Source organism: Chiloscyllium plagiosum, unplaced genomic scaffold (assembly GCF_037043375.1).
Source record: "Chiloscyllium plagiosum isolate Xiang-an unplaced genomic scaffold, Cpla_swu_hap1 HiC_scaffold_35, whole genome shotgun sequence".
Classification (NCBI taxonomy): domain Eukaryota; kingdom Metazoa; phylum Chordata; class Chondrichthyes; order Orectolobiformes; family Hemiscylliidae; genus Chiloscyllium; species Chiloscyllium plagiosum.
Genome location: NW_028270173.1, coordinates 14604717 through 14630815, shown reverse-complemented (window position 1 = coordinate 14630815; position 26099 = coordinate 14604717). Strand labels below are relative to the sequence as shown.

At 44.1% G+C, this 26099-nt stretch overlaps 1 protein-coding gene across 1 annotated transcript; it reads left to right on the top strand.

Moving 5' to 3' along the window:
- The first annotated feature begins 568 nt into the window (after nt 1-568).
- LOC122541452 (butyrophilin subfamily 1 member A1-like) lies at nt 569-24758 on the top strand. The gene is given in 12 exon segments (XM_087979290.1): nt 569-636; nt 3169-3265; nt 4656-5030; nt 13365-13649; nt 14410-14529; nt 14833-14850; nt 16433-16459; nt 19206-19232; nt 19404-19430; nt 19760-19786; nt 23926-24170; nt 24173-24758. Coding segments are annotated over 10 exon segments (1392 nt in total). The 5' UTR covers nt 569-636; nt 3169-3265; nt 4656-4711; the 3' UTR covers nt 24470-24758.
- The last annotated feature ends 1341 nt before the right edge of the window (nt 24759-26099 follow it).

The window sequence follows — 26099 nt, the reverse complement described above, 5'->3', positions numbered from 1 at the left end:
CGAACAAAGCACAAAGGACATTACAACTCAATAACAGGCCCTTCAGCATACCAAGACATGATGCCTTTCCAAACAAAAATCTCGTTTGCCTCTACATGTTATGCATCCCTCTATTCCCTACCAGTTCATTCAGTATGTCTAAGGAAGGGACACTTCATTTGCCATATCCCAGCGTGTAAAAACAGGGAAATTATCACTGTATAAACCTTTCGTGAGGTTGCAGAGGACTTTGTGCATAACTTTTGGACTCCTTCCAGAAAGGGTCTGATCACACCAGGGAGGGTGCGGGGGATGGGGGGGAGGTGGTGCAGATTTCAGAGTGTTGTAGGATTGGGGACTTTTAGCAATGGGATAGGATGGTGTTGCTGCAGAGATTTGAACAAACGTTTCAATATTGCAGTGTTACAGAGGGTGCAAGAGCATTGCAGATGAAGAAAAAAAACTAATGAAGGCTGAGCTCAAAGTTCTCTGGATCTGAACTTTGTCCTCCCACAGTTTATGAGGTTGACGCCCGAAAATATTCCGCTTGTTCATTTGTGGAGATGAGGAGTGCAGACGACATCAAATAGAAACTGAAGGGCTCTGATCGCTGCTGCTCTGTATTACTCTTCCCGAATTTTGGATTTTCCTTTCTGGGTGAGTTTGGGGGTAATTTCAGCTCCTCTCAGTTTCAGTGTAATTGACTCCCATCTCCCTGTCGGTGGGAAACTCCTGGATCTTACACTCAGTCCCGGGGGTAGTGGGGGCTCAGTCCCGGAACCGAACAGAGGCCCGGCCAAGAGACTGGGAGGGCCTGGCTGTGGGAGGAAAAAAGGTTCACAGAGCCTGGGTGAATGGGAGAGCGGGTTCCCGAGGACAGGGAAGGTAAATATTAACCCGTCTGGTCCGGTGTGGGAAAGGGGAGTACGGGTGTTCCCAGCTCCAAATGGATTCCCGTTCCATGGCTGTAATAGTCCGGGTTGATAAGGACTCCCCACTTTACAGTAGAAACCACATCTTAAAGAAAAGGAAGTCAAATTAATACGTGAAACCCCCTGCCCCTCCCTCCAAGTTGGAAAAGGAGCAGGTTCTGGGGACTACTGCACAGGTTCGGGAAGGCCGGTAGCTGGCCCAGTATCAGCAGTGAATCGAGTATTGTTACTCCCTCCTTTGCATCAGGAGGTTGTGGGTTCAAGTCCCACTCCAAGACATGACCTTAAAAACACAGACTGACATCCCAGTGCAATACTGAGGGAGTGCGCTGTGATCAATAAGACTTTATTCAAAATCCCATTTGATCTTTTGGTGATGTGATCGACCTAAAAGATCCTGTGGCCGCTGTTTCGAAGAGTAGCAGGGATGACCTGGTCAATATATTTATCAGTCAATCAACAGAATAACAATTATGGAATCCCTACAGTGTGGAAACAGGCCATTCGGCCCAACACTGACTCTCCGAAGAAGTGTTCATGGGATCTTGCCGTGCACAGATTCGCCTGCCTTATTTCCCACATTCCAACATGGATTACACTTCAGATGTACTCCGTGTGCTTTAGGATGTGATGAAAAGTGCGATGTAAATTCTACGAGAGGCTGTCAATTTTATTCAGGAGCTTGACAGAGTTGCTAACAAAAACAGAAATTGCTGTAAAAACTCAGCAGGTTCTGAACTGAAGAAAGGTCACTTGATCCGAAACATTAACTCTGATTTTTTAGATTAGATTAGATTATTTACAGTGTGGAAAACAGGCCCTTCGGCCCAACAAGTCCACACCGACCCGCCGAAGCGCAACCCACCCAGACCCATTCCCCTACATTTATCCCTTCACCTAACACTATAGGCAATTTAGCATGACCAATTCACCTAACCTGCATATTTTTGGTCTGTGGGAGGAAACCGGAGCACCCGGAGGAAACCCACGCAGACACGGGGAGAATGTGCAAACTCCACACAGTCAGTCGCCTGAGGCGGGAATTGAAGCCAGGTCTCTGGTGCTGTGATGCAGTTCTGTATCCAACTGGTTAGTTCTCCTTTTATTCCATGAGATCTAACCTTGCTGACCAATCTTCCATGGGGAACCTTGTCAAATGCCTTACTGAAGTCCAAATAGATCATGTCCACCACTCTACCATCATCAATCTTCTTTGTTACTTCTTCAAAAAACTCAATCAAGTTTGTCAGACATGATTTCTCATGCACAAAGCCATGTTGACTATCCTTAATCAGTCCTTGCCTTTCCCTCCAACAACCTGCCCACCATCAACATCAGGCTCACCGGTCTATAGTTCCCTGGCTTGTCCTTCCCACCTTCCTTAAATAGTGGCACCATATTTGCCAATCTCCAGTCTTCCAGCACTTTACCTGTGGCTATCGATGATATCTCAGCAACTGCAGACCTCAAATCCTCTGGTACCTTGCCAGTAGCTAGTAAGGATGGAAAATGACCCTCAGAGGGACTTTTGTTTTTATCCATGACTTACTTTTAACAGCATTGGATGCAATTCATCTGACCCCAGTGATTTACCGACCTTCAGAAATGTTCTGAATATTTCTGCCTCGACCGCCCTTCCCAGTCAGAGCGTTCCAGATTCCCACCATCCTCCAAGTGAAAATAATTTTCCTCACAATCCATCTAAACATCCTTCCCTTTACCTTAAATTATTGACCATTCCATCAAGGGGAAAATGTTTCTTCCTGTCAACCATCTCCATGTCACTCCTAATTTTACACATCTCAATTATGTCTCCCTTCAGTCTCCTCTGCTCCATAGATCACAAACTCAGTCTGTCCCATCTCTATTATTTGCTAGCTTTGGAAGAGTAACATAGATGCACAAATTAGTGAAAAGTCTATAAATGGAGAGGATAATAATAATAAAATTGGGAAGGCATGCATGTAACTGCATGGTAGTCGACATGTTTGTGCCATGTGTACATGTGTGTACATTTCAATACATGGTGTACACGTCAGCATGTGGGCATATATTTCAGTATAGTGAGTGTATATGTTCATACGTGTTTGTATATTTCAGTATATGTGCATGTGTATGTCAGCATATGTGGGTGTATATGTCAGCACATGTACTGATATATACTCAAATGTTGCTGCTCTCGGTGACCATTAATTGCATTGATGCTGACTCGCATGAATATCTTCTTATTGATGTAGACTCTCTGGTAACATTTTAGACAGCTACAACACATCATTCCTTGGCTCTGCCGATGCTGGATTTCTGAATTCCCAGAATATTTCTTCTGCTCCAGGTTCTCATTTGGATCTTTCATGGTAGGGAAATGAATTTCAAAAATACTAAAAATCAGTACTCACACTAGAGATTTGAATATGTAAACTGGGTTGATTCCCTGGGTACCAAGGGAGCATTGCAACATCAGAGGTTTAGTTTGAGTGCATATTGCACAATTGGAAGGTCAGTGTTGACGAGTGCTGCACTGTCATAGGGTCAGTACTGGGGGAATATTTCACTGTCATAGTGCCAGTACTGCGGGAATACGTCACTGTCATAAGGTCAGTACTGAGGAGATGCTGCAAAGTTGGAGTTGCCAATACTTGGAGACATTTGAGCCATCAAACACTGGCCTCATCTGTCCTCTGGTGAATGTAAAGACACTTAAAAAAAGAGTATCCAGCCATATACCTCATTGTTCTATTTGGTACCTTACAAAGAATACTCTGTCTGTTGTGTTTCAGACTAGGCAACATTAAAATATTCTGAGAATGTGACAGGTGAAGTAAGAATGCAAAATAATTTAGTTTTTGTCTGTTTTTCCTCTCTGTGTTTCTCTATTCTTCACTTCTTTCTATCCCTCTCTCCCACTCACTCGTTGTCCCTCTTTACTGTTCAGAGTATCGAGTGTAGGTAGCTGGTAGTTTATGTTGCAGCTGTACATTGGTTCGGCCACTTTTGGCATAGTGTGTGAAATTCTGGTCTCCCTCCTGTAGGAAGGATGTTATGAAACTTGGAAGGGTTCAGAAAAAGTTTACAAGGATGTTGCCGATGTTGTAGGGTTTGAGCTATAGGGAGAGGCTGCAGGCTAGGGTTATTTTCCCTGGAGCATCAGAGGCTGAGGGGTGACTTTATAAAGGTTTATAAAGTCATGAGGGGCATGCATAGATTAAATAGACAATATCTTTTCCCTGAGCCGGGGGAGTCTAGAACTCGAGGGCATAGGTTTAGGGTGAGAGGATAAAGATTTAAAAGTTAACTGAAGGCCAACTATTTCATTCAAAGGGCAGTGTGTTTATGGAATGAGCTGCCAGAGGAAGTGGTGGAGGCTGGTACAATTACAGCATTTAAAAGGCATCTGGATGGGCATATGAATATGAAGGGATTAGAAGGATGTGGGCCAAGTGCTGACAAATGGGATCTGATGAATTTAGGGTAACTGGTCGGCATGGACAAGTTGGACGAAAGGGTCTGTTTCTGTGCTGTACAACTCTATGACTCTCTGAATCTTCGTGTCCCTCTGTTCCCCATTTCTGTGTATATCCCTCCCTGCCCCTCCTATCTGTCATTATCTCTCTCTATCCCTCCCTCTACATCTCCATCCTTCGATCATTCTCTGTCCCCCTGCCTCTCCCTCTTTCTCTGTTACAAACATTAATATACAGCTGTAATAGCCTGAGTGATGACCAATTGATCTGATTCTCTCTCCAGTGACTACTACAGAAACTGCGGGAGATTTAGAGGTGACAGGACAATTATCCCCAGTCATGGGGGTTGTTGGGAGCAGTGCGGTCCTGGACTGTGTCTTGGTCATGACCAAAGTCCCAAAGAATATGGAGGTCCGCTGGATCAACATGGCCTATGACTATAGCTCACTTGTCCACTTATACACAGAAGGAGCAGACGCCTTGGCATTCCAGCACTCGGCCTACAAAGGCCAAACTGAACCGTTTCTCGATGAAGTGGCACAGGGGAATCTCTCTCTCAGACTGAAGGATGTCCGAGTCTCTGACAGGGGACAGTACAAGTACTTCGTTGCTTCTGGCATCAAACACAATGAGTTCAAACTCACGCTAGATGTGACAGGTCAGTGACCATTTTGTAAACACACTAGCTGACCTCCTCAGGGACAGGTTATTGAGGTGAAGGATGAACATTGACTCAGAACCCAGCAGAATGCAAATAGATCCTGACAGGATCGACCCTGAGAGGCTGTTTCTGCTGACGGAGGTATCTAGAACACGGGGACGCAGTTTCAGGATAAGGGGATGGTCACTTAGCACTGAGACAGGGGGATAGCTCTTCACTCAGAGTGTTGGGAACCTTTGCCTGACTGTCTCATTCCACTGAAGGGGGAAAAGACCATTCGGTCCCTCTAGGCTGCCCCACTCTTCAATATTTTAATTTTATTTCACTATTATAGCTGATATGAATTTTATTTCCACATTCAAGGTCCTCTCCCCACATCCCTGAATACCAGGAATGAAAAGATTTCTGAGGTGAGTGTTCACAGAATGAGTATTTCTAGAGCCCTGGAGTAGAAGATGTTTTAGCTCAGTCAGCATGAGAAACAAACTCTCCATGTAGTCCCTATTTTTAATCTGTGATAGATTAAATTTTTGATGGATTAAGCAGTGAGTGAGGCCACAGATCAGCCATGATCTCACAGAATGCTGTAACAGGCTTGAGGGGCTGAATTGCCTGCTCCTGTTCCTCTCAAATCCTACCAGAATGCTTTCACCTCTCACACTTCTAACCCCTAGAAAGTACAGAACAGTCCATTCAGTGCTCGCAGAGCAATCCTCTTGACCAGCGATCAATCCCGTGCACCCACACACGGGACATGTCTTTTCATCCTCAGCCAGGGATGGCCAGACATTGAATATATTTAAGAAAGAGATTAATATATTTTTGGAAGCTGATTTAATATAAAGAACATGTGGAAAGAGTGGGAATTTGGAGTTGAGGTGGAGAATTAGCAATGATCATATTGACTAATGGGACAGGCATCAGGGATTGAATGGACCACTCCAGCTCTTCTCTGCGTTAAGTTCTTTGTTTCCCACAATTCATCTGGTGGAATGCAGTCATCGAGGCTGGCTTTGCATAAAGGGCCTTTGGCCCATCTGCCCCATTCAATAACAAGCAGGTAACTATTCTAATCCTACTTTCCTGCATTTGGCCCTTTGCTTTCGTATTGCAAACATACATAGAGTCATAGAGATGTACAGCATGGAAACAAACACTTCGGTCCAACCCGTCCATGCCAACCAGATATCCCAAACCAATCTAGTCCCACCTGCCAGCGCCCAGCCCATATCCCTCCAAACCCTTCCTATTCATATACCCATCCAAATGCCTCTTAAATGTTGCAATTTTACCAGCCTCCATCACATCCTCTGGCAGCTCATTCCATACACATACCACCCTCTGTGTGAAAAGTTGCCCCTTAGGTCTGTTTTATATCTTCCCCTCTCACCCTAAACCTATGCCCTCTAGTTCTGGACTCCCCCACCCCAGGGAAAAGTCTTTGCCTATTTACCCTATCCATGCCCTTCATAATTATGTAAACCTCTATAAGGACACCCCTCAATCTCTGATGCTCCAGGGAAAATAGCCCCAGCCTGTTCAGCCTCTCCCTATAGCTCAAATCCTCCAACCCTGGCAACATCCTTGTAAAGCTTTTCTGAACCCTTTCAAGTTTCACAATATCTTTCCGATAGGAAGGAGACCAGAATTGCACACAATATTCCAACAGTGGCCTAATCAATGTCCTGTACAACCGCAACATGACTTTCGAACTCCTGTACTCAATACTCTGACCAATCAAGGAAAGCATACCAAACACCTTCTTCACTATCCTATCTACCTGTGACTCCACTTTCAATGAGCTATGAACCTGCACTCCAAGGACTCTTTGTTCAGCAACACTCCCTAGGACCTTACCATTAAGTGTATAAGTCCTGCTAAGATTTGCTTTCCCAAAATGCAGCACCTCATATTTATCTGAATTAAACTCCATCTGCCACTTCTCAGCGCATTGGCCCATCTAGTCAAGATCCTGTTGTAATCTGAGGTAACCCTCTTCGCTGTCCACTACACCTCCAATTTTTGTGTCATCTGCAAACTTACTAACTGTACCTCTTATGCTCGCATCCTAATCATTTAAGTAAATGACAAAAAGTAGAGGACCCAGCACCGATCCTTTGGCATTGCACTGGTCACAGGCCTCACATCTAAAAACAATCCTCCACCACCACCCTCTGTCTTCTACCTTTGAGCCAGTTCTGTATCTAAATTGTGAATTCTCCCTGTATTCTTTGAGATCTAACCTTGCTAATCAGTCTCCCATGGGGAACCTTGTCAAACGTCTTACTGAAATCCATATAGATCACATCTACCACTCTGCTGTCATCAATCCTCTTTGTTACTTCTTCAAAAAACTCAATCAAGTTTGTAAGACATGATTTCTCATGCACAAAGCCATGTTGACTATCCCTAATCAGTCCTTGCCTTTCCAAATACATGTACGTTCTGTCCCTCAGGATTCCTTCCAGCAACTTGCCCACCACCAACATCAGGATCACTGATGTATAGTTCCCTGGCTTGTCCTTACCACCCTTTTTAAACAGTGGCACCACATTAGCCAACCTCGTCTTCCGCACCTCACCTGTGATTAGCGATGATACAAATATCTCACTAAGAAGTCCAGGAATCACTTCTCTAGTTTCCCACAGAGTTCAAGGGAACACCTGATCAGGACCTGGGGATTTATCCACCTTTACCCATTTCAAGACATCCAGCACATCGTCCTCTGTAATATGGACATTTTGAAAAATGTCACCATCATTTCCCTACAGTCTATATCTTCCATATCCTTTTCCACAGTAAATACTGATGCAAACTACTCATTTAGTATCTCCCCCATTTTTTGCAGCTCCACACAAAGTCCACCTTGGTGATCTTTAGGGCCCCTATTTTCTCCCTTGTTACCCTTTTGTCCTTAATATATTTGTAAAAACTCTTTGGATTCTCCTTAATTCTATTTGCCAAAGCTATCTCATGTCCCCTTTTTGCCCTCCTGATTTCCCTCTTAAGTATACTCCTACTTCCTTTATACTCTTCTAAGGATTCATTCATCTATCCTGTCTATACCTTACATATGCTTCCTTCTTTTTCTTAACAATTTCTTTAGTCATCCAACATTCTCTATACCGACCAGCCTTTCCTTTCACCCTAACAGGAATATATTTTCTCTGGATTCTCGTTATCTCATTTCTGAAGGCTTCCCATTTTCCAGCCGTCCCTTTACCTGCGAACATCTGCCCCCAATCAGCTTTCGAAAGTTCTTGCCTAATACCGTCAAAATTGGCCTTTCTCCAATTTAGAATTTCAACTTTTAGATCTGGTCTATCCTTTTCCATCACTATTTTAAATCTAATAGAATTGTGGTCTCTGGCCCCAAAGTGCTCCCCCACTGATATCTCAGTCACCTGTCCTGCCTTATTTCCCAAGAGTAGGTCAAGTTTTGCACCTTCTCTAGTAGGTACATCCACATACCGAATATGAAAATTGTCTTGTATGCACTTAACAAATTCTTCGCCATCTAAACCCTTAACACTATCTTTATACTCCTCTAAGGAATCACTCGATCTATCTTGTCTTTACCTTACATATGCCTCCTTCTTTTTCTTAACCAAACCCTCAATTTCTTTCGTCATCCAGCACTCCCTACTTTTCCCTACCAACCTTTACTTTCATCCTAACAGGAATATACTTTCTCTGGATTCTCGTTATCTCATTTCTGAAGGATTCCCATTTTCCAGTCGTCCCTTTACCTGAGAACATCTGCCCCCAATCAGCTTTCGAAAGTTCTTGCCTAATACCATCAAAATTGGCCTTTCTCCAATTTAGAACTTCAACTTTTAGATCTGGTCTATCCTTTTTCATCACTATTTTAAAACTACTAGAATTATGGTCGCTGGCCTCAAAGTGCTCCTCCCACTGACACCTCAGTCACCTGCCCTCCCTTACTTTCCAAGTGTAGGGCAAGTTTTTGCTCCTTCCTGAGTTGGAACATTCACATACTGAATCAGAAAACTTTCTTGTACACGCTTAACAAATTCCTCTCCTTCTAAACCCTTTGCACTATGGCAGTCCCAGTGTTTGGAAAGTTTAAATCCCCTATCATAACCACTCTATTATTCCTATAGATAACTGAAATCTCCTTACAAATCTATATCTCAATTTCCCACTAACTGTTAGGGGTCCATAATACAATCCCAATAAGGTGATCATCCCTTTCTTATTTCTCAGTTCCACCCGAATAACTTCCCTGGATGCATTCCCAGTAATGTCCTCCTTAAGTTCAGCAGTAATGCTATCCCTTATCAAAAATGCCACTCCCCTTCCTCTCTTGCCTCCCTTTCTATCCTTCCTATTGCATTTGTATCCTAGAACATTAAGCTGCCAGTCTTGTCTATACCTGAGCCATGTTTCAGTAATTGCTATGATATCCCAGTCCCATGTTCCTGACCATGCCCTGAGTTCATCTGCCTTCCTTGTTAGGCCTCATGCATTGAAGCAAATGTCATTCCATTTAACAGTCGTACCTTGTTCTCTACTTTGTCCCTTCTTGCCCTGTTTGACTTGCTCCCTTTCCCAATTGCACCAGTCTTAGATTGATCACTTTCCTCACTGTTTCCCTGGGTCCCACCCCCTCATCTTATTAGTTTAAATCCTCCCAAGCAGCTCGAGTAAAGTATATTAGTTCCCTTCCAATTCAGGTGCAATCTATCCTTCTGTACAGGTCCCTTCTACTCCAGAAGAGATTCCCAACTCACTCTGCATGAAAACATTTTTCTGGACATGCCCTTGACACCTCCGGTCCCTTACCTTAAATCAATGTCCCCTGGTCATTGATCCCTCTACCAAGAGAATGTAACCAACCTATGCCCCTCATAATGTTAGACATCTCAATCATCTCCCCAGTCTCCTCTGCTTTGAAGAAACTAACCCTAGTCTAATCAATTATAAATAAAGAACTGCAGATGCTAGTGATCTGAAACAAAAGCAGAAATTCCTGGAGAACCTCAGCAGGTCTGGTGTCACCAATGAGAAGAAAGCAGTGTAACCCTTTTGAGTCCAGTGACTCTTGATTAGAGCAGTTAGCAATTAGGAACATGTGGTATGGAGCTGAAGTTTGGAGAAGGGGGCAGGGAGAAATGAGTGGATAGGTGGAGATGGAGTCCATGAGAAAGAGAGAGAGAGAGAGAGAGAGATGAAAGGTGTATGTAAACAAGGAGGCTATGGATAGAAAATCAGGACAGAAGAAGAAGTGATAATAAGAGTGATAAGTGGGGAAATAGGTGAGCTGTACTGAATGCAATGCGTGTGTGTTGACAGTGGGTTCTAGAATTCCATGAGTATGGGTGACTGCTTAAAGCAACACATATCAGGACAGACCTGGTGTGTGTGAGTAAAAAACATGAAATGATCAAATTTATTGAACTTGATATTGAGTCCCAGAGGCTGCAGTGTTCCCAAATGGTGAATGAGATGCTGTTCTTCGGGTTTGTGCTGATGCTCTCTGGAAGACTACGCTGAACTTGCAACAGAAATGTTGGCTAAGGAATACGGTGGTGTGTTGAAGAGGCAGGCAACTTGAAGCTTAGTGTCATTTTTGTGGACAGAAAATAGGTGTTCTGCAAAGTGGTTGCCCAGTTTGCTTTACGTCTCCCTAATGTAGAGGAGACCACATTGTGAACAGCAAATACAGTAGATTAGATGGAGAGGTACAGGTAAATTACTGCTTTACCAGAAAGGTATGTCTGGCACCCTGGATAGTGAGGAGGCGGAGGTGAACAGGTGGTGTTAAACCTTCTGCAATTGCATGGAAAAGTATTTGGGGTGTGAGAGGGTGTTGGGAGTGAAGGAGGAGTAGACCAGTGTGTCGCAGAGGGAATGGTCTATGTGGAAAACTGACAAGGTAGGAGAAGGGAATATGTGTCTGGTGATGGAATCCCGCTGGATGTGCTGGAAATGGCAGCTAAAGATTGTTTGGATGCATAAGCTGGTCGAGTGGTAAATGAGGAGTACAGTGACACTATCATTGTGGGAGGGAAGAGAAAAGGGGTGTGGGGTGAAGAGCGGGAGATAGGTTAAACATGGCGAAGGGCCCTGCAACCCACAGTAGTGGGGAATCCTTGATTGAGGAAAAGGGTGGACATTTTGGAGGCAGCACCATGTGGAAGGTGGTATCATCAGAACAGATATAATGTAGGTGGAGAAACTGGGGCAATGGGATGGAGTCTTTACAAGAGGCAGGGTGTGAGGATGTGTAATCATTGTCACTATGGGAGACGGTGAGTTTGTTCGTGGCCAGCCTATTCCTCAAAATGGAAACAGAGATATCGAGAAGGGAATGGAGGAGGCAGGGATGGACCAGGTGAAAGTGACGGTAGGGTGGAAATTGAAAGCTCTGCAAGGGCCTTTCCCTCCAGGAGACTCTGGCCCACTTCTTATCCACTCCCAACATCTCCCCACTCTCCCACAGCATCTTCCCAAGGAATATGTAAAACCTGCCCATATACCTCCTCCTTCATCCGGATCTTCCAGCTGAAGCAATGATTTACCTGCACTTCACTCAATCTGGTATTTGCTGTTCACAGTGCAGTCCCTTCTAAATTAGGAAATCAAAATGCAAAGTGGGTGACCACATTGCAAAACATCAATATTCTATTTGCAAAGATGACCTTGAGCTTCAGTTGCTTGCCACTTCCCATGCCTGGCCATTATATCTCTGTCTCAGGCCTGCTGCAGTGTTCCAGTGAGCCTCAGTGCAAGCTTGAAGAACAGTACCTCATTTTCAGCTTCGGGACACTGCAGCCTTTAGGACTCAACATCAAGTTCAATAACTTTAGAGTCTGATTCCACCTTTCAGTGTTTTTACCTATACCACACCGGGTCCTGCACTGACAGGGGTTGGTTTTAGCACAGTCACCTATTCCCACATACTCTAAGATCTGCTATCACACTATTTGGATTGCTATCATACAGCTCACACACTTTCTCCTACTCTTTGACCCTATTATCACTTATTCAGTTTCTATTCTGTCCTGGCCTGCCATCCATAATCTCCTTGTTTACCCACAACTTTCATCTCTCTCTCTCTCTCTCTCTGTCTGTCTCTGGGCTCCATCTCCAGCAATCTGTGCCCCTCCAATCTCCCCATTTCCACTCCTCCCCCCAAACTAAATTATGTCTTCCGCATAAATAATGTTTCTTCTGAACTTCTGATGAAGAGTCACTGGATGTCAATGGGTAATACTCCTTTCTTCCACAGATGGTGCCAGGCTGGGCTGTTTTCCCTGGAGCGTCGGAGGCTGAGGGGTGACCTTATAGAGGTTTACAAAATTATGAGGGGCATGGATAGGATAAATAGGCAAAGTCTTTTCCCTGGGGTCGGGGAGTCCAGAACTAGAGGGCATAGGTTTAGGGTGAGAGGGGAAATATATAAAAGAGACCTAAGGGGCAACTTTTTCATGCAGAGGGTGGTACGTGTATGGAATGAGCTGCCAGAGGATGTGGTGGAGGTTGGTACAATTGCAACAATTAAGAGGCATTTGGATGGATATATGAATAGGAAGGGTTTGGAGGGATATGGGCCGGACGCTGCCAGATGGGACTAGATTGGGTTGGGATATCTGGTTGGCATGGATGGGTTGGACCGAAGGGTCTGTTTCCATGCTGTACATCTCTATGACTCCATGACCTGATGAGTTGTTCCAGCAGTTTCTGTTCTTGTCCACAGTCTATCCAATCTCTCTTCTCAAATATAACTCTCCAGACCAGGCAAAAAAAAATCTCTCCTGAGCCCTCTCCAGTGAAATCACATCCATACTAGAATGTGGATTCCAGAAGTGGACACAGAATATTCTTGTAGTTTTTTGAATCTGGGGAATACATTCCACAGACTAAATTGTCATGTTGGAGAAAACATGTTTGTTCATCTCTGCCTTAACAGCAGGACCTCTTTTTTTAAATGAAAGCAAAACTTTCCAGTTAGTTGAAGGTTTTTGCAGTACTTATGAACTTTATAATATCCCTTTTTAAAAGAAAATGTTTTTATGTGCAGCCAGTCTGAAGGCCCAGAAACAATTCCAGTTGGTAGAACCTTACCTGGTGACTAATTTGACCTGTGGGTATTTCCTGTCTGGCCTGTTTCTCTCTCATCTCTCTGAGTGAGGTTTCCTCTGCCCTTCCCCACCACCTTGCCCTGACAGATTCTAATCGAACTCTGGTTACACTGCGTGAAGGGATCCTGAAAGTACAGGTCAGCTGCAATCTGACTGAGTGGTGTAGGGAGGCCATGACAGGCTTTGTGGCCTACTCCCCTTCCTGATGTCTCTGTGATTGCAGGTACAGGCCGCCAGCCCAGGATCGAGATGGAGGGCCAAACAGGTGATGGCATCAGTCTGGGCTGCAGATCCGAAGGGTGGTACTCACAGCCACCCGTCCTGTGGATAGACGGAGGTGGAGTGAATGTGATGGTCCAGCAGCAAACCACGTACCAGCCAGACACTCAGGGGATGTTCACGGTCAGCAGCTCCATCGAGATCCCCAAGCACTCCCCCAACAAGTACACTTGTGTCATTAACAATGTGATCCTGAAGGAGACACAGGAGGCTCACATCCAGATCGCAGGTCTGTCATGGTGGGAGAAGACATTCCCAGATACTCAGCTGGCTGGGGGAAAGGACTTGAATGAGATTATAGAGAAATATAAAATCCTGAGGAAATGCTGTGATTGAAACAGGCTCCTCGTGGCCCTGGTCAGAGACAAGTGTCAAAGGTCAGCCTCTCACAGCTACAGCTTGCCCCTTATGGCAACAAAAGGCATTTCACCAGGAAGGAAGGAGTGATGGAGATTGAGGGAGAGTGAGAGGCTGTGATGGAACGAGTAGGAGAGAGTGATCTAGGGAGAAGGAGAGGGTGTGATGGAGTGAGAAGGAGAGGATGCGATGCAAATTGAATGGAAGGAGTGAGTGTGATGGAACAGGGGGGGTGAGTGGGTATATTTTGAGTTTGCGAAAAGGCAGTGAGGTAATGGACAGAGAGTGGGTGATGGGTGACAGAGATAGCGGAGGTTGGAAGAGGGAAATGGATAATGGGGGAAAAGAAGCTAATAGAGAAAGAGGGTGATTGAAGTTGAGTACAGGGTGTAACAATGTGTTTGTATTAATTCAAACAGCTGAATGGTTCGCTTTCTCACTCTCTCTCCCTTTGTATCCCATTATCCCCGTCTCTCTCCAACTTTTTCTCCCTTCTCCCCTCTTCCCCCTACCTTTACCCCCACCCTTTCCCCTTCAATTTTGCCACTTCTCTAATTTGTCTCTTTCTCACCACCTTCTCCCTTTCCTTCCATTTCTCTCCCTTTCCTCCTGTCCTCTGTCTCTCGATACAGATTCCTTCTTCCCCGGTGTTTCCGGATGGCTGACAGCGTTCTGGATCCTGTTTGCTCTGACTGTTGCAGTAGTCACTCTCACAGTGTGGTACCATCGGAGATTACAGAATAAGATTCAAGGTGACAAACTCAGCTCAAACTCTGAGAACTTTTTGCAAAAACTAATCATGAACTGAATCTAATAATTTGTTAAAAGAAAGTAAAACAGTGCTAGAAATACTCCACAGATCAAGCAGAAGCTGTGGAGAGAGAGGTGGGCACGGGGAACAATGTTAATATTTCGGGGAATAAGATTTCATTTTTAGTGAGGTGTGCAATGAACAGTGTAATGAGGAGCCTGTTCATTGCAGTCTGACTCTGATGGCATCTCCCGAGGTCATGGTGCCCATTAGATTCATTAATTTATTTGATTTTCTTTTCCAGGCCTCAGGAAATCTGAAGGTAAATGATGTTTCTTCAGCCTGTGGGACATGTGCTGATGTTACACTGACTCTAGCTGTTGAGGAATTTCACACACTCACCCTGACCTTTACTGTTTCTGTCCTGAGAGCAGTCAGACCCCTTCCTGTATGTTGCTGATCTTACCAGTCACCTGGAGGGTCCATCGGTCTGTTCCTGTTGGTCCTTTCTGTGAGTATACCCTTTCCTTCACACACACCCTCCTGACCAGATTCTCTATCCCATTCTGACGTTTCCTGTTGTGACAGTGCTGTACCTTTAAGAGAGAGATGTTCTGCACCTGTTTCCTGTTGCAGAGGCATTTCGTCAGAGTGGTCACATAATGCCTCCTTCAGATGGGAAGTTGGTAAACTGTGTTTAATTTCTCTCTGGGTATTTGTTTTGAAGAATAATAAGGGAGTGGTGAGATGGCTCACACAGACCCAGAAGGGCAATTTTATTTAATGAGATGGTTTCAACAGGTTGCTGAGCTAAAGGCTTGAGTTCTTGGCTGCTAGAGTGAAGTCTTACACAATGAGTGTTCCTGCTAGACATCAAAAGAGGCAGTTTATTTCTTTGGTCTGGACTGGAAAGAGACTCTCCATAAGAATCAAAACTGTTTTGCTGAATTGATGTCAAAGAGTGTGCTTTGTGTCTATGTTGGATCATTTGATTAGTGCTTAAATAATGCAATATCTTGTTAAGTATTTCAATAGAGTTAAAGTTATTCCAATTCCTTTTTAGTTGTATTTTAACTGTGTTATAAGAATAAAGTGTGTTTTGATTAAAGTCCAGTAGTGGGCCAATTGAATCACATCTGTAATACAGTGCCTTGCACTAGCTGTAAAATCATTATAAATGTTAGTGTCTCTTTACAATACTTTATGTGGGGTTGAGGTGTACGGTATAGTCCATAGCATTCTCTCCCAACTCTCTCAACTTCCTCCCCTGTTTCTTTCCACTCTCCCGTGCTCTCTCCCACTTCTCTCCCTTCCATCTATGCTCTTTCTCCCCCAATTCTTTCTCCACATATCTCACCTGCTCTCTCCCTTCTACTCAGCCCCTCTCTCTCACCTCTCATTCCTTCACTCTCCCCACTCTTCTTTCCCTTCTCTCTTTTCACCCCTTTTCTCTTCCCCCATCCATCTCTCTTTCCCTTCCCCATCTCTCTTCCACTTCATCCCCTCTCCCTACTTTTTCTCATGTGAGTCTCTTCACCTCTCTCATCTTCACACAATGCCCTCTCTCACTCTCTCCCCCTCTTCTCCATGCAACTTTCTTTCAATTTCAATTGTACAGGTCCTCTCCTCCTTTCTCATCCTCTTGCTCCTTCTCCTCTCCCTCCTCCTTCCTTCTCACCTTCACCTTTCCTCTCTCCCAAACACCCACTCTTCTTCAGTTCCTCCTCCTTTCTTCCTGTCCCTCCTCCTCTTCCCCTCTCTAAACCTTTACCTTTTCAGATTCCTTTTAGAGTCAGGGAGAGTGGATGATGTGATTTGGGTGACACACGCTGCTCTGGGGATGGGACAGTGTTCAGTGTGAGGGGAAAAGAGATGCTGCTAATTTAATGTTTTCTTTTGACCAGTTACAGAACATCAAAGGTTGCTGGATGGTGAGTAATCCTTAGTTACCAAAAACCAGATGTAATTGGATTGGGAAATTCAATGATGTGGACATGTATCAGAGAAAAGTTTGTGAACCTGTAATCCCGAGGCTAGTGATATAATGGATAATAAAGTGATTGTCTGAGTCATACAGTCATAGAGCCATAGCGATGTACAGCATAGGAACAGACCCTTTGGTCCAAGCTGACTAGATATCCTGAACTAATCTAATTCCATTTGCTAGCACATGGCCCATATCCCTCAAAATCCTTCCTATTCATATACCCATCCAGATGTTTTTTAAATGCTGTAATTGTATCAGCCTCCACCACTTCCTCTGGCAGTTCATTCCATACACACACCACCCTCTATGCAAAAACATTGCACCTCAGGTCCCTTTTATATCTTTCCCCTCTCACCCTAAAGCTGTGCCCTCTAGTTCTGGACTCCTTGTCTATTTACCCTATCCATGCCCCTCATGATTTTATAAACCTCTATAAGGTCACCCCTCAGCCTTTGACGCTCCAGGGAAAACAGACGCAGCCTGTTCAACCTCTCCCTGTAGCTCAAATCCTCTACCCCGGCAGCATCCTCGTAAATCTTTTTTTGAACCCTTTAAGTTTCACAATATCCTTCCGATAGGAAGGAGAGCAGAATTGTATGCAATATTCCAAAAGTGGCCGAACCAATGTCCTGTACAACCACAACATGACCTCCCAACTCCTGTATTCAATACTCTGACCAATAAAGGAAAGCATACCAAACATGGCCTTCACTATCCTATCTACTTGTGACTCTACTTTCAAGGAGCAATGAACCTGCACTCCAAGGTCCCTTTGTCATGGAATCATGCTTTGTTCCATCTCATCATTGCTGACCAATTTTCCCAAACTTATCAGACCGATTTGCCTGCATTTAGCCCATTTCCCTCCAACCCTTTCCTATTCATGTAATTACTCCAAGGCATCACAAAGAGTTGAGAGCAATGCTAGAAACGATTTCCTCTTAGTGGATTTTTTTACACCGTTATCGAAAGGGTCCAAAAATGTTCTTTGAAAAGAAATTAAATAATTATTTGCTAAAGAAGAATATCAGTGGATAGGTTGAAGGTTTTCATGTGTTAACAATAAGAAAGATTCGCATTTCTATAGTTGGCATGAGCTGTCAGTCTGATCACGACGGATTTACTTCCCTGCACTATCCCACCTGAAGGCTCGAATATTTATTCTATATTTTGGATTGATAAAGTGAAGAATTCAGAAGATTTACAATCTGTTGAGTGAGGAACTTTCTCCCCATCAGAGTTGTGAATGGAAAAGATGGGTTTCAGAACAGCCAGTGAGTTGGGATTGAGAATCTGAAGTAGTAGGAGACTGTCAATACAGTGTGTAAATTGGAATAGTCAGTTTCTCTCCAGATAATCTTCAGATTAACATACACTCCTCCTCCTCCCTGTAACTGAGTGAAACACGCAACTTCTTTTTTATTGGGACAAGTGTTTGTGAACAAATTGCTTTCACAGTCAATACTCTTCACAATTCTACAAATAGTCAAATAATATAACGTTTGCCATATTTCCGTATCTTCTGATTATTTCTAACCTTCTGACATTCTGTTGTGGGGAATTACAACCTCACTGGAGCAGAGGAATAATGTGTTCCTTACAGCACAGTTTTCTCTAATTCAACACTCTCTGACTGGGGTCCCACATTCTAACCTGTAAACTTGAGGCCACCTGACCCTCTGCTGCCTGTGTCTTCACTCATCCCAAGTCCCACTCTCCTGCTTGCTGACCTACATTGGCTCCCAGTTAAACAATGTCTAATTTCTTAATTTCTCACCCAGTTCTCCAATCCTTTCATGTCCTTACCTTTGCTGCTCTGAAACTCCTCTAGTCCTTCAACCCTGCAAGATATCAGTGCTTCTCTAATTCTGTCCTCTAGCAGACCCCAATTATGTTTGCTCCTTCATTTGGAGATGCAGTGTCAGGTGACTCAATTCCAACCCATACTCCCCCACCCCAATCTCACTTTCTCCCTTAAAGACATTCCTTAAAAACCTACCTCTTTGAAAAGATTTTGATCACCTGACCTAACATCTCACTGTATAGCTCTGTCATATTTTAATCCTATGTGTATGAATAATTTTGATATTTTTAACAGAAAAACAGGCATTCTATAAATATAAGTTGCTGATGTATAATGTAGATGTAGTATATTATCTGACAGGTGAGCAATACCACATTAGATTAGTAAGGACATAACAATGCAGGAAATAGGAGCAGATAGGCCATCTAGCCACTTGAGAGAATAAGACCATGGCTGATCTTTTTCATAGACTCAGCTCCACTTACTTGCCCATTCATCATAACCTTTAATTCATTTACTGTTCAAAATCTATCTATCTTTGCTTTATAAACATTCACTAAGATAGCCTCAACTGCTTTACTGGGGAGGGAATTCCACAAACTCACAATCCTTTGGGTAAAGAAGTTCATTCTCAACTCACTCCTAAATCCACTCCTCTTTATTATGAGATTATGCCTCCTAGTTTGTATTTCACTTGTCTATTCCCTTCATAATGGATGTTTTTTTTTAAAACAAATTATTTTGTAAAGTATATTCACCTTCAAAAAAAATCTCCAATCAAGTAATGTTTAGTTTTTCAGTGATATTTCTGGTGTAATTAATGTTAGATTTGAATTACCTTGCTCCACATATGACAAATTTCGCTCTCATCTGTTTTTCTCTTCAGAAATTGAGAAACTTCAGCAGAAGTTAGGTAAGAGATGATTCCCAAAAGTTCCACATTCGGGGATTTGAGTTTCACCTCATATTCAGCACCAGTATCTTCATTTTAGAAAACTCTGGCATGAAATTAAAATTTGTTAATGAAGTGAAGTCTGTTGAGTGGGATTTATTCAGACTATTCAAATTCTCTGTTTCCTTTTAGAGCAATGGAGGCCTCTGGTCCAGTCAGGTATGTTCTGTCTGTGGACATATAATGAAAGGAACTTCACCGATCAGTATGTGTATTTTTGATGTTTGCCCATGATAATGTTGGGCCAAATAGAACAGGAAGATATGAAGATTAATGATGATATGTTAATCTCTACCTTTACTCAATCCAAAGGGTGTGTGTGTGTGTGTCTTTCTTTGCACATTGTCAAGCGATAGCCAGTCACTCCCCACTGTGCAAACCCTCCAGGTCCTTATTTAACTGTAAATCATGATGTACTTTGACCGTTGCCCTGTTTGAGAGTGTTGCAGATGATTAATCTTCTTCCTCCTTTTATGTTGTCTTTGCAGAGTGGAACAGGATACGGAGCTATGCAGGTAAAACGCTGGGTGCAGCAGACTCTGTGTTTTTGTATTGTGTAGTACCGCATGGGCAGGCTGTCTATCTTCATCACCCTGTTCTGGCAGACCAAGAACCTCTCCCACCCCTACCGCCTGCCATTGGCTTATCAGAAGGATTTACAAGATGGCTGATCAATCTGTTTGGCCATGTTATGACAGAAACTCCACAGATACGAGTTGTGAAGTGGAACTTGAACCTGAAGTTTCTGGCCCAGAGGCAGTGAGGTTGCTCACTGTACCACATGACCTTCTCAGGGTTTAAGACAATTTGACAGTCTCCAGTCACTTTTGCTGACATCACATCTTTATTCCACTAATTTTCTTTCCAACTATTTCTCCAATTCTCAAACTGCACTGGTGGAATTGGAATTCACCTTCTCTGGGCTTTGGTTCAGCGACATGGAGAGGCAGTGCCCAGACAATTAATCTAGAGAACCAAGTAATGATCTAGGGACCAGGGTTCAAATCCTACCATGGCGGATGGTTGCATTTGGATTCAATTAAAAGTCTGGAACTGAGAGTCTAATGATGACCAAGAAACTGATGCCAATTGTCATGAAAAAGCCATCTGGTTCACTGATGCCCTTGAATGAAGGAAACTACAATTTTTACCCTGTGTGTGGCCTACATGTGACTCCAGACTCTCAGCAATGCTGCTGACTCTTAACTGCCCTCTGGGCAATGAGGGACAGGCAATAAATGCTTGATGGGCCAGTGACACCCTCACCCTGTGAATATAAAATGAATCACTGCAGACTGGTAAAAAGAGACCCCATTTTATAAAGCACGAGAGGAAGTTGCTAATTGGTTCGGCTATCTTTGATGTGGAGATGCAGCAAGAGCTTTCAATTCTTTATTCTCAGACCAGATCCTGGTTGGCCTGGGAAATACAATGAAAATGCAGCAGGGAATATTTACACCCTTCATTCTTTCTTTTATAATTCATTTGTGGGACTTGGGCATCACTGGATGGCCAGAATTGATAGCCCATCCCTATTTGTCCTTGAAAAGGTGGTAGTGAGTTGCGATTTGGAGATGTTGGTGTTGGACTGGGGTGTACAAAGTTAAAATCACACAATTCCATGTTATAGTCCAACAAGTTTAATTGGAAGCAATAGCTTTCAGAGTGCTGCACCTTCATTGGGTGGTTGTAGATTGTAAGACACAGAATTTATAGCAGAAGTTTACAGTGTGATGTAACTGAAATTATCCATTGAAAAATACCTTGATTTTTTTGTTCAGTCTCTCATCTGTTAAAATTACCCTGTTAGTTTCACTTCTTTCATACGTAAATCACAAAACTTTTTTTAAAAGTTACATTCTCAAGTGGACTTTATCTTGGCTGGTACCAACTATTAATGTATTGAAGGTGCGAGCTCTCCTGTGTGACTGTTTGTGCCTCAATGGTTAGACTGATTCTATTCTAAAAAATACATTTACAGAATCTTACGTGGATTCATGCAGTTTTTGAGCAAAGAAAAATGTAATTCTCCAAGTACAAATTCACCCCACAAAATTATGTGTATGTGTGTGTGTGTGTGTGTGGGGGGAGGGGGGGGGGGTGTTTATGTATGTCTGTGAGAGTGGGTGCATGTGTGTGAGTGTCAAGGGGTATAAGTCTGTGAGAGGGTACATGTGTGAGTGTATGTGTATGCAATATCAAGTGCCTCCAGCCGTTCCTTGATATCATGTGGAATGAATCAAATTGCCTGGAGATTGGTAGCTGGGGACCACTGGAGGAGCACGAGATGGATCATCCACTCAGCACCTCTGACTGAAGATTTTTGTGAATGCATCAGCCTTATCGTTTGCACTGATATTTTGGCCTCCTCTATCATTGAAGCCTCCTCCTCCTCCAGTGAGTTGTTTCATTATCCACCACCATTCATGACTGGATGTGGAAGCATTGCAGACCTTATACCTGAACCATTGGTTGTGGGATTAATTAGCTCTACCGATCACTTTCTGTGTATGCCATTTGGCATGCAAATAGTCCTGTATGGTAGCTTCACCAGGTTGACATTCATTTTTAGGTATGTCTGATGCTGTTCTTGGCATGCCCTCTGCACAATCCATTGAACAAGATTTGATGCCCTGGCTTGATGTTAATGGTTGAGTGGGGGGATATGCCGGGCCATGAGGTTGCAGAGTGTGCTGGAGTACAGTTCTGCAGTACAGATCTGCTGTTGTTGATGGCCTGCAGCGCCTGACGCATGCCCAGTCTTGAGCTGCTAAATCAGTTAAATCTGTCTCATTTAACACAGTGATAGTGCCACACAACATGATGGAGGTTATTCTCAATGTGAAGGCGAGGCTTCTTCTCCACAAGTACAGTGTGGTGGTCACTTTTACTTATACTGTCATGGACTGATGTTTCTGCAGCCGGCAGATTAGTAAGGATGAGGTCAAGTAGCATCTGAGGAAATACTGATTTTCCTGCTCTCCGGATGCTGCCTGACCTGCTGTGCTTTTCCAGCACCACTCTGATCTCCAGCATCTGCAGTCTTCAGTTTTGCCTAGGATGAGATCAAGTATATTTCCTTCACTATCTGCCGCAGACCCAATTTTGCAGTTATATCCTTTAGGACCCAACCAGCTTGATCAGTAATACTGCTGCCAAATCACTCTTGGTAGTGGACATTGAAATCCCCACACAGAGTACATTTTGCACTTTTGCACCCTCAAGTTTCTCCAAGTGTTGTTCAACATTGAGGAGTACTGATTCGTCAGTCAAAGGAAGGTGGTACATAGTAACAAGGAAGACGTTTCCTTGCCCATGTTTAACCTGAAGCCATGAGACTTCATGGGGTCCAGAGTCGCTGTCAAGGACTCCCAGGGCAACTCCCTCTGGACTGTATACCACTGTGCCACCACCTCTGCTGGATCTGTCCTGCCAGTGGTACAGTCCATATCCACAGATGGTAGTGGTGGTGTCTGGGTGTTATCTGTAAGGTATGATTCCGTAAGAATGACTATGTCATGCTGTTGTTTGACTAGTCTGTGAGACAGTTCTCCAAATTTCAGCACTAGCCCCCAGATGTTGGTAAGGAGGACTTTGCATGGTCGACAGGGCTGTTTGTATTTTCGCTGTTGTCTTTTCCAGTTTCAAAGTTGAGGCCAGGTGGTCTGTCCAGTTTCATTTCTTTGTTGTGACTTTCTAGCAATTGATAAAACTGAGTGCCTTGCTAAGCTATTCCACAGGGCAGTTGAGAGTCAACCACAGTACTGTGGTTCTGGAGTCATATGTTGGTCGTACCAGCTAAGGATGGCAGATTTCCTTCCCTAAAGGGAAATCAGTGAACCAGATGGGTTTTTCAGACAATTGCTAATGGTTTCATGGTCATCAGTTAACTCTTAATTCCAGATTTTTTTTATTGAATTCATAGTCCACCATCTGCCATGGCAGGATTTGAACCCAGGTCCCCAGGACATTATTCTGGGTTGCTGGATTAATAATCGGGTGATAATACCACTAGGATACTGCCTCCTCCTGCACTCCTTCCTATTTGAAGTACTCAACCTCCCCAACCCACTTTTTCTGATACTCCCCACACTTCCCTCTCCCTCCCCTTCCTGATCTCCTACCTCACTTCCCCCTCTTGTCCCTTTCCTCTCCCTCCCTGTTTTCCTTGAATTGAGTAACCAGCTTTACTGTATACTCAAATGAGTACATCGAAAAGTTTGAAGTAACATTTCGGATAGAGTGAATTCTGAGGAAGGGTCTCTCCACCCGAAATGTTAACGCTGATTTCCCTTCACAGATGCTGCCAGACCTGCTGAGCTTTTCCAGCGATCCCTGTTTTGACACTGAAACGTTTATAATTTGCAGTTTACAACACCACCTTAGGTACATTCCCAAATTACAGAATAGAGAAAAGTTCCATTACAGCGATACACAAGAAGCAAACATCAGAGTCCCCCTCCAAAGTCTTTCCTGCAGCAGACCACGGAAGGGGGAACCTTCTCATGGTCTGACCATTGGCTGCCCCCGCTCCCAGACCGGGCCACTCCCGCCACGGTCTGCATTGGGCCGCTGCTCCTCAGAGACCCCGCCTCCTTCACCCTCCTCTCTCTCCCTCCCTCTCCCTGACGGTGTTATTTGATCTCTCCCCCAGCTCCAGCCTCTCTGACTCTGGATCCGAACACAGCGCATCCCCGGCTCATCCTGTCTGAGGACCGGACCAGTGTGAGACTCGGAGACACAGAGCAGCGGCTCCCTGACTCCCCGGAGAGATTTGATTCCTGGGAATGCGTCCAGGGATCAGAGGGATTCACATCAGGGAGACATTATTGGGAGGTGGAGGTTGGGGAGAAGACGGAGTGGGGTCTGGGAGTGGCCCGAGAGTCTGTGGAGAGGAAAGTGAGGACCTTCCCGAGACCGGATTCTGGATTGTGGGGCTGTTACCCGGATGTGGTTATTTTGCCGCCACCTCCCCCTCACGGACCCCCCTCTCCCCGAGTGTGAATCCCCGGAAGATCGGGGTTTTCCTGGACTATGAGGGTGGACAGGTGTCATTTTACAATGCGGACACCATGTCCCATCTCCACACTTTCACCCACACTTTCACTGAGAGGATCTTTCCCATCTTCAATCCGGGAGGGAATGACGGCGGGAAAAACTCCGCCCCGCTGACAATCTGCGGGATTAAAGGGCACTGACAGATCCATCCCATAATTTCACCCCGTCCCCCTGCCTCCTGCCAGCTGTAGACTGATGGGGGTCGGTCTCAATCTGGAGGAAAGAAGGAGGGGGAGAGAAGAAACAAAGAGAAGCTCAATTGTAGAGAGGGACTGACTGGGTAGAGTGAGCTGTGAGCTGCAGGAACCCGGGGACCTTCCTGCCTGTAATGTTGCTCCACAGGCGGAAGGTGGCGTTACATGACGGTGTTGGGGATGTATCAGTCAGTGGTTCTAAGACTTGGGCTCAGGGGAGTCGTTCGAGGGGGGACACCAAATCATTTCACTGCAGGGTCAGAGGAGTCTTTCCTGGGGGAGACCAAATCATATGCCTGCAGGGTCAGTGGGATCTTTCCGGGGGGGGGTGGGGGGGGGAGACCAAATCATTTCATCGCAAGGCGCAGAGAGAATAATGTGTGGAGAAACGATCGTCCTGTTTACTTTAAATTTGCAGAAGTGAGAGTTATTCCTGCAGGGGCAGCAGTCCCACAAATCTCCCGAATTCTCATTTTCATGGTGCCGGGCTGAGATTTACTTTCGGGAGGAGGGGAGGGGAGCTGGGAGGTGAACTGCTGTGATAATCGACTCTTCAATTTGGATCAGGCAGGGAGCTCGTCTCGTTCTTACGCTGTCTTGACCATTGAGTGTTGCATCTTGTTTTTGTTAATTGGATTTCTTTCTTGTAATCATAATAAAAATGTCAGAGATTTTATTCAAACTTTCACCATATCCCATACATGATTTAATAATAGGGAGAAAATTAACTAAGTTTGCTCAGGTCTGTAAATATTGTCCAGGAAAATAAAACAAAATTGGAGGGAAGGAAACTCCTATGATTATGGGAGCTTGTTTTACATTAGAATGGGAAGCTGCCTTGAGACTATTTGTGTATCCACATGGAGTGAGATTGCTGTAACTACTGATTTGCAAACGTTTAGATGGTGGGTGAGCTGGCCGCTTGTGGATATCATAGTCATATAATACTTAACCATTTCATAAACAGTTCAGTTGGTGCACACGCATGTGGGTGGAGCCACCGTTATTATTTATTCCTCATTTCTTGCTCTTTCATCGTTCTGTACATAGTGAAATGATCCTTAAATCACCATAATGTAAATGCCTGTTTTAATAAAAGCATTACTCAAATAATCTCTGTATTTAACCTGTTCAGATTGCGTCTGTCCATGTACAATTAAAATTTGCAATGGTGTGCAGGATAATACTTGAAAGTAGTTTCTTCAATCAAAAAATCTAAGTTTCACTGGAACACAAACAAAATTTCTTAAAAATAAATAAATGCAAGAAACAGTAAATAAACCTGCTGTTTGTTTTACTTGCAAATTTCTCCAGAATTTGTGTCTTTGCATCTGCTATTCCCAACTCACCTGGATTATTTTGAGTCTCCAGGTGAAGGCCGTGGAGTGATAGTTGCCTGGAAAGTTTCCTCAGTCATTGCCATGTCGAGATGGTCATGAGGTGGGCAGTGGGAACGTCCACCTGCTTCAACCTTTGAGGCTGTAGGCACACTTCAATAAGACTGTTCAGCTGTTCCCCATCCAGTGTCTGCATCCATGCAGCCCTGCATTTATTTAAAGATTCTATTCAAGTGTTC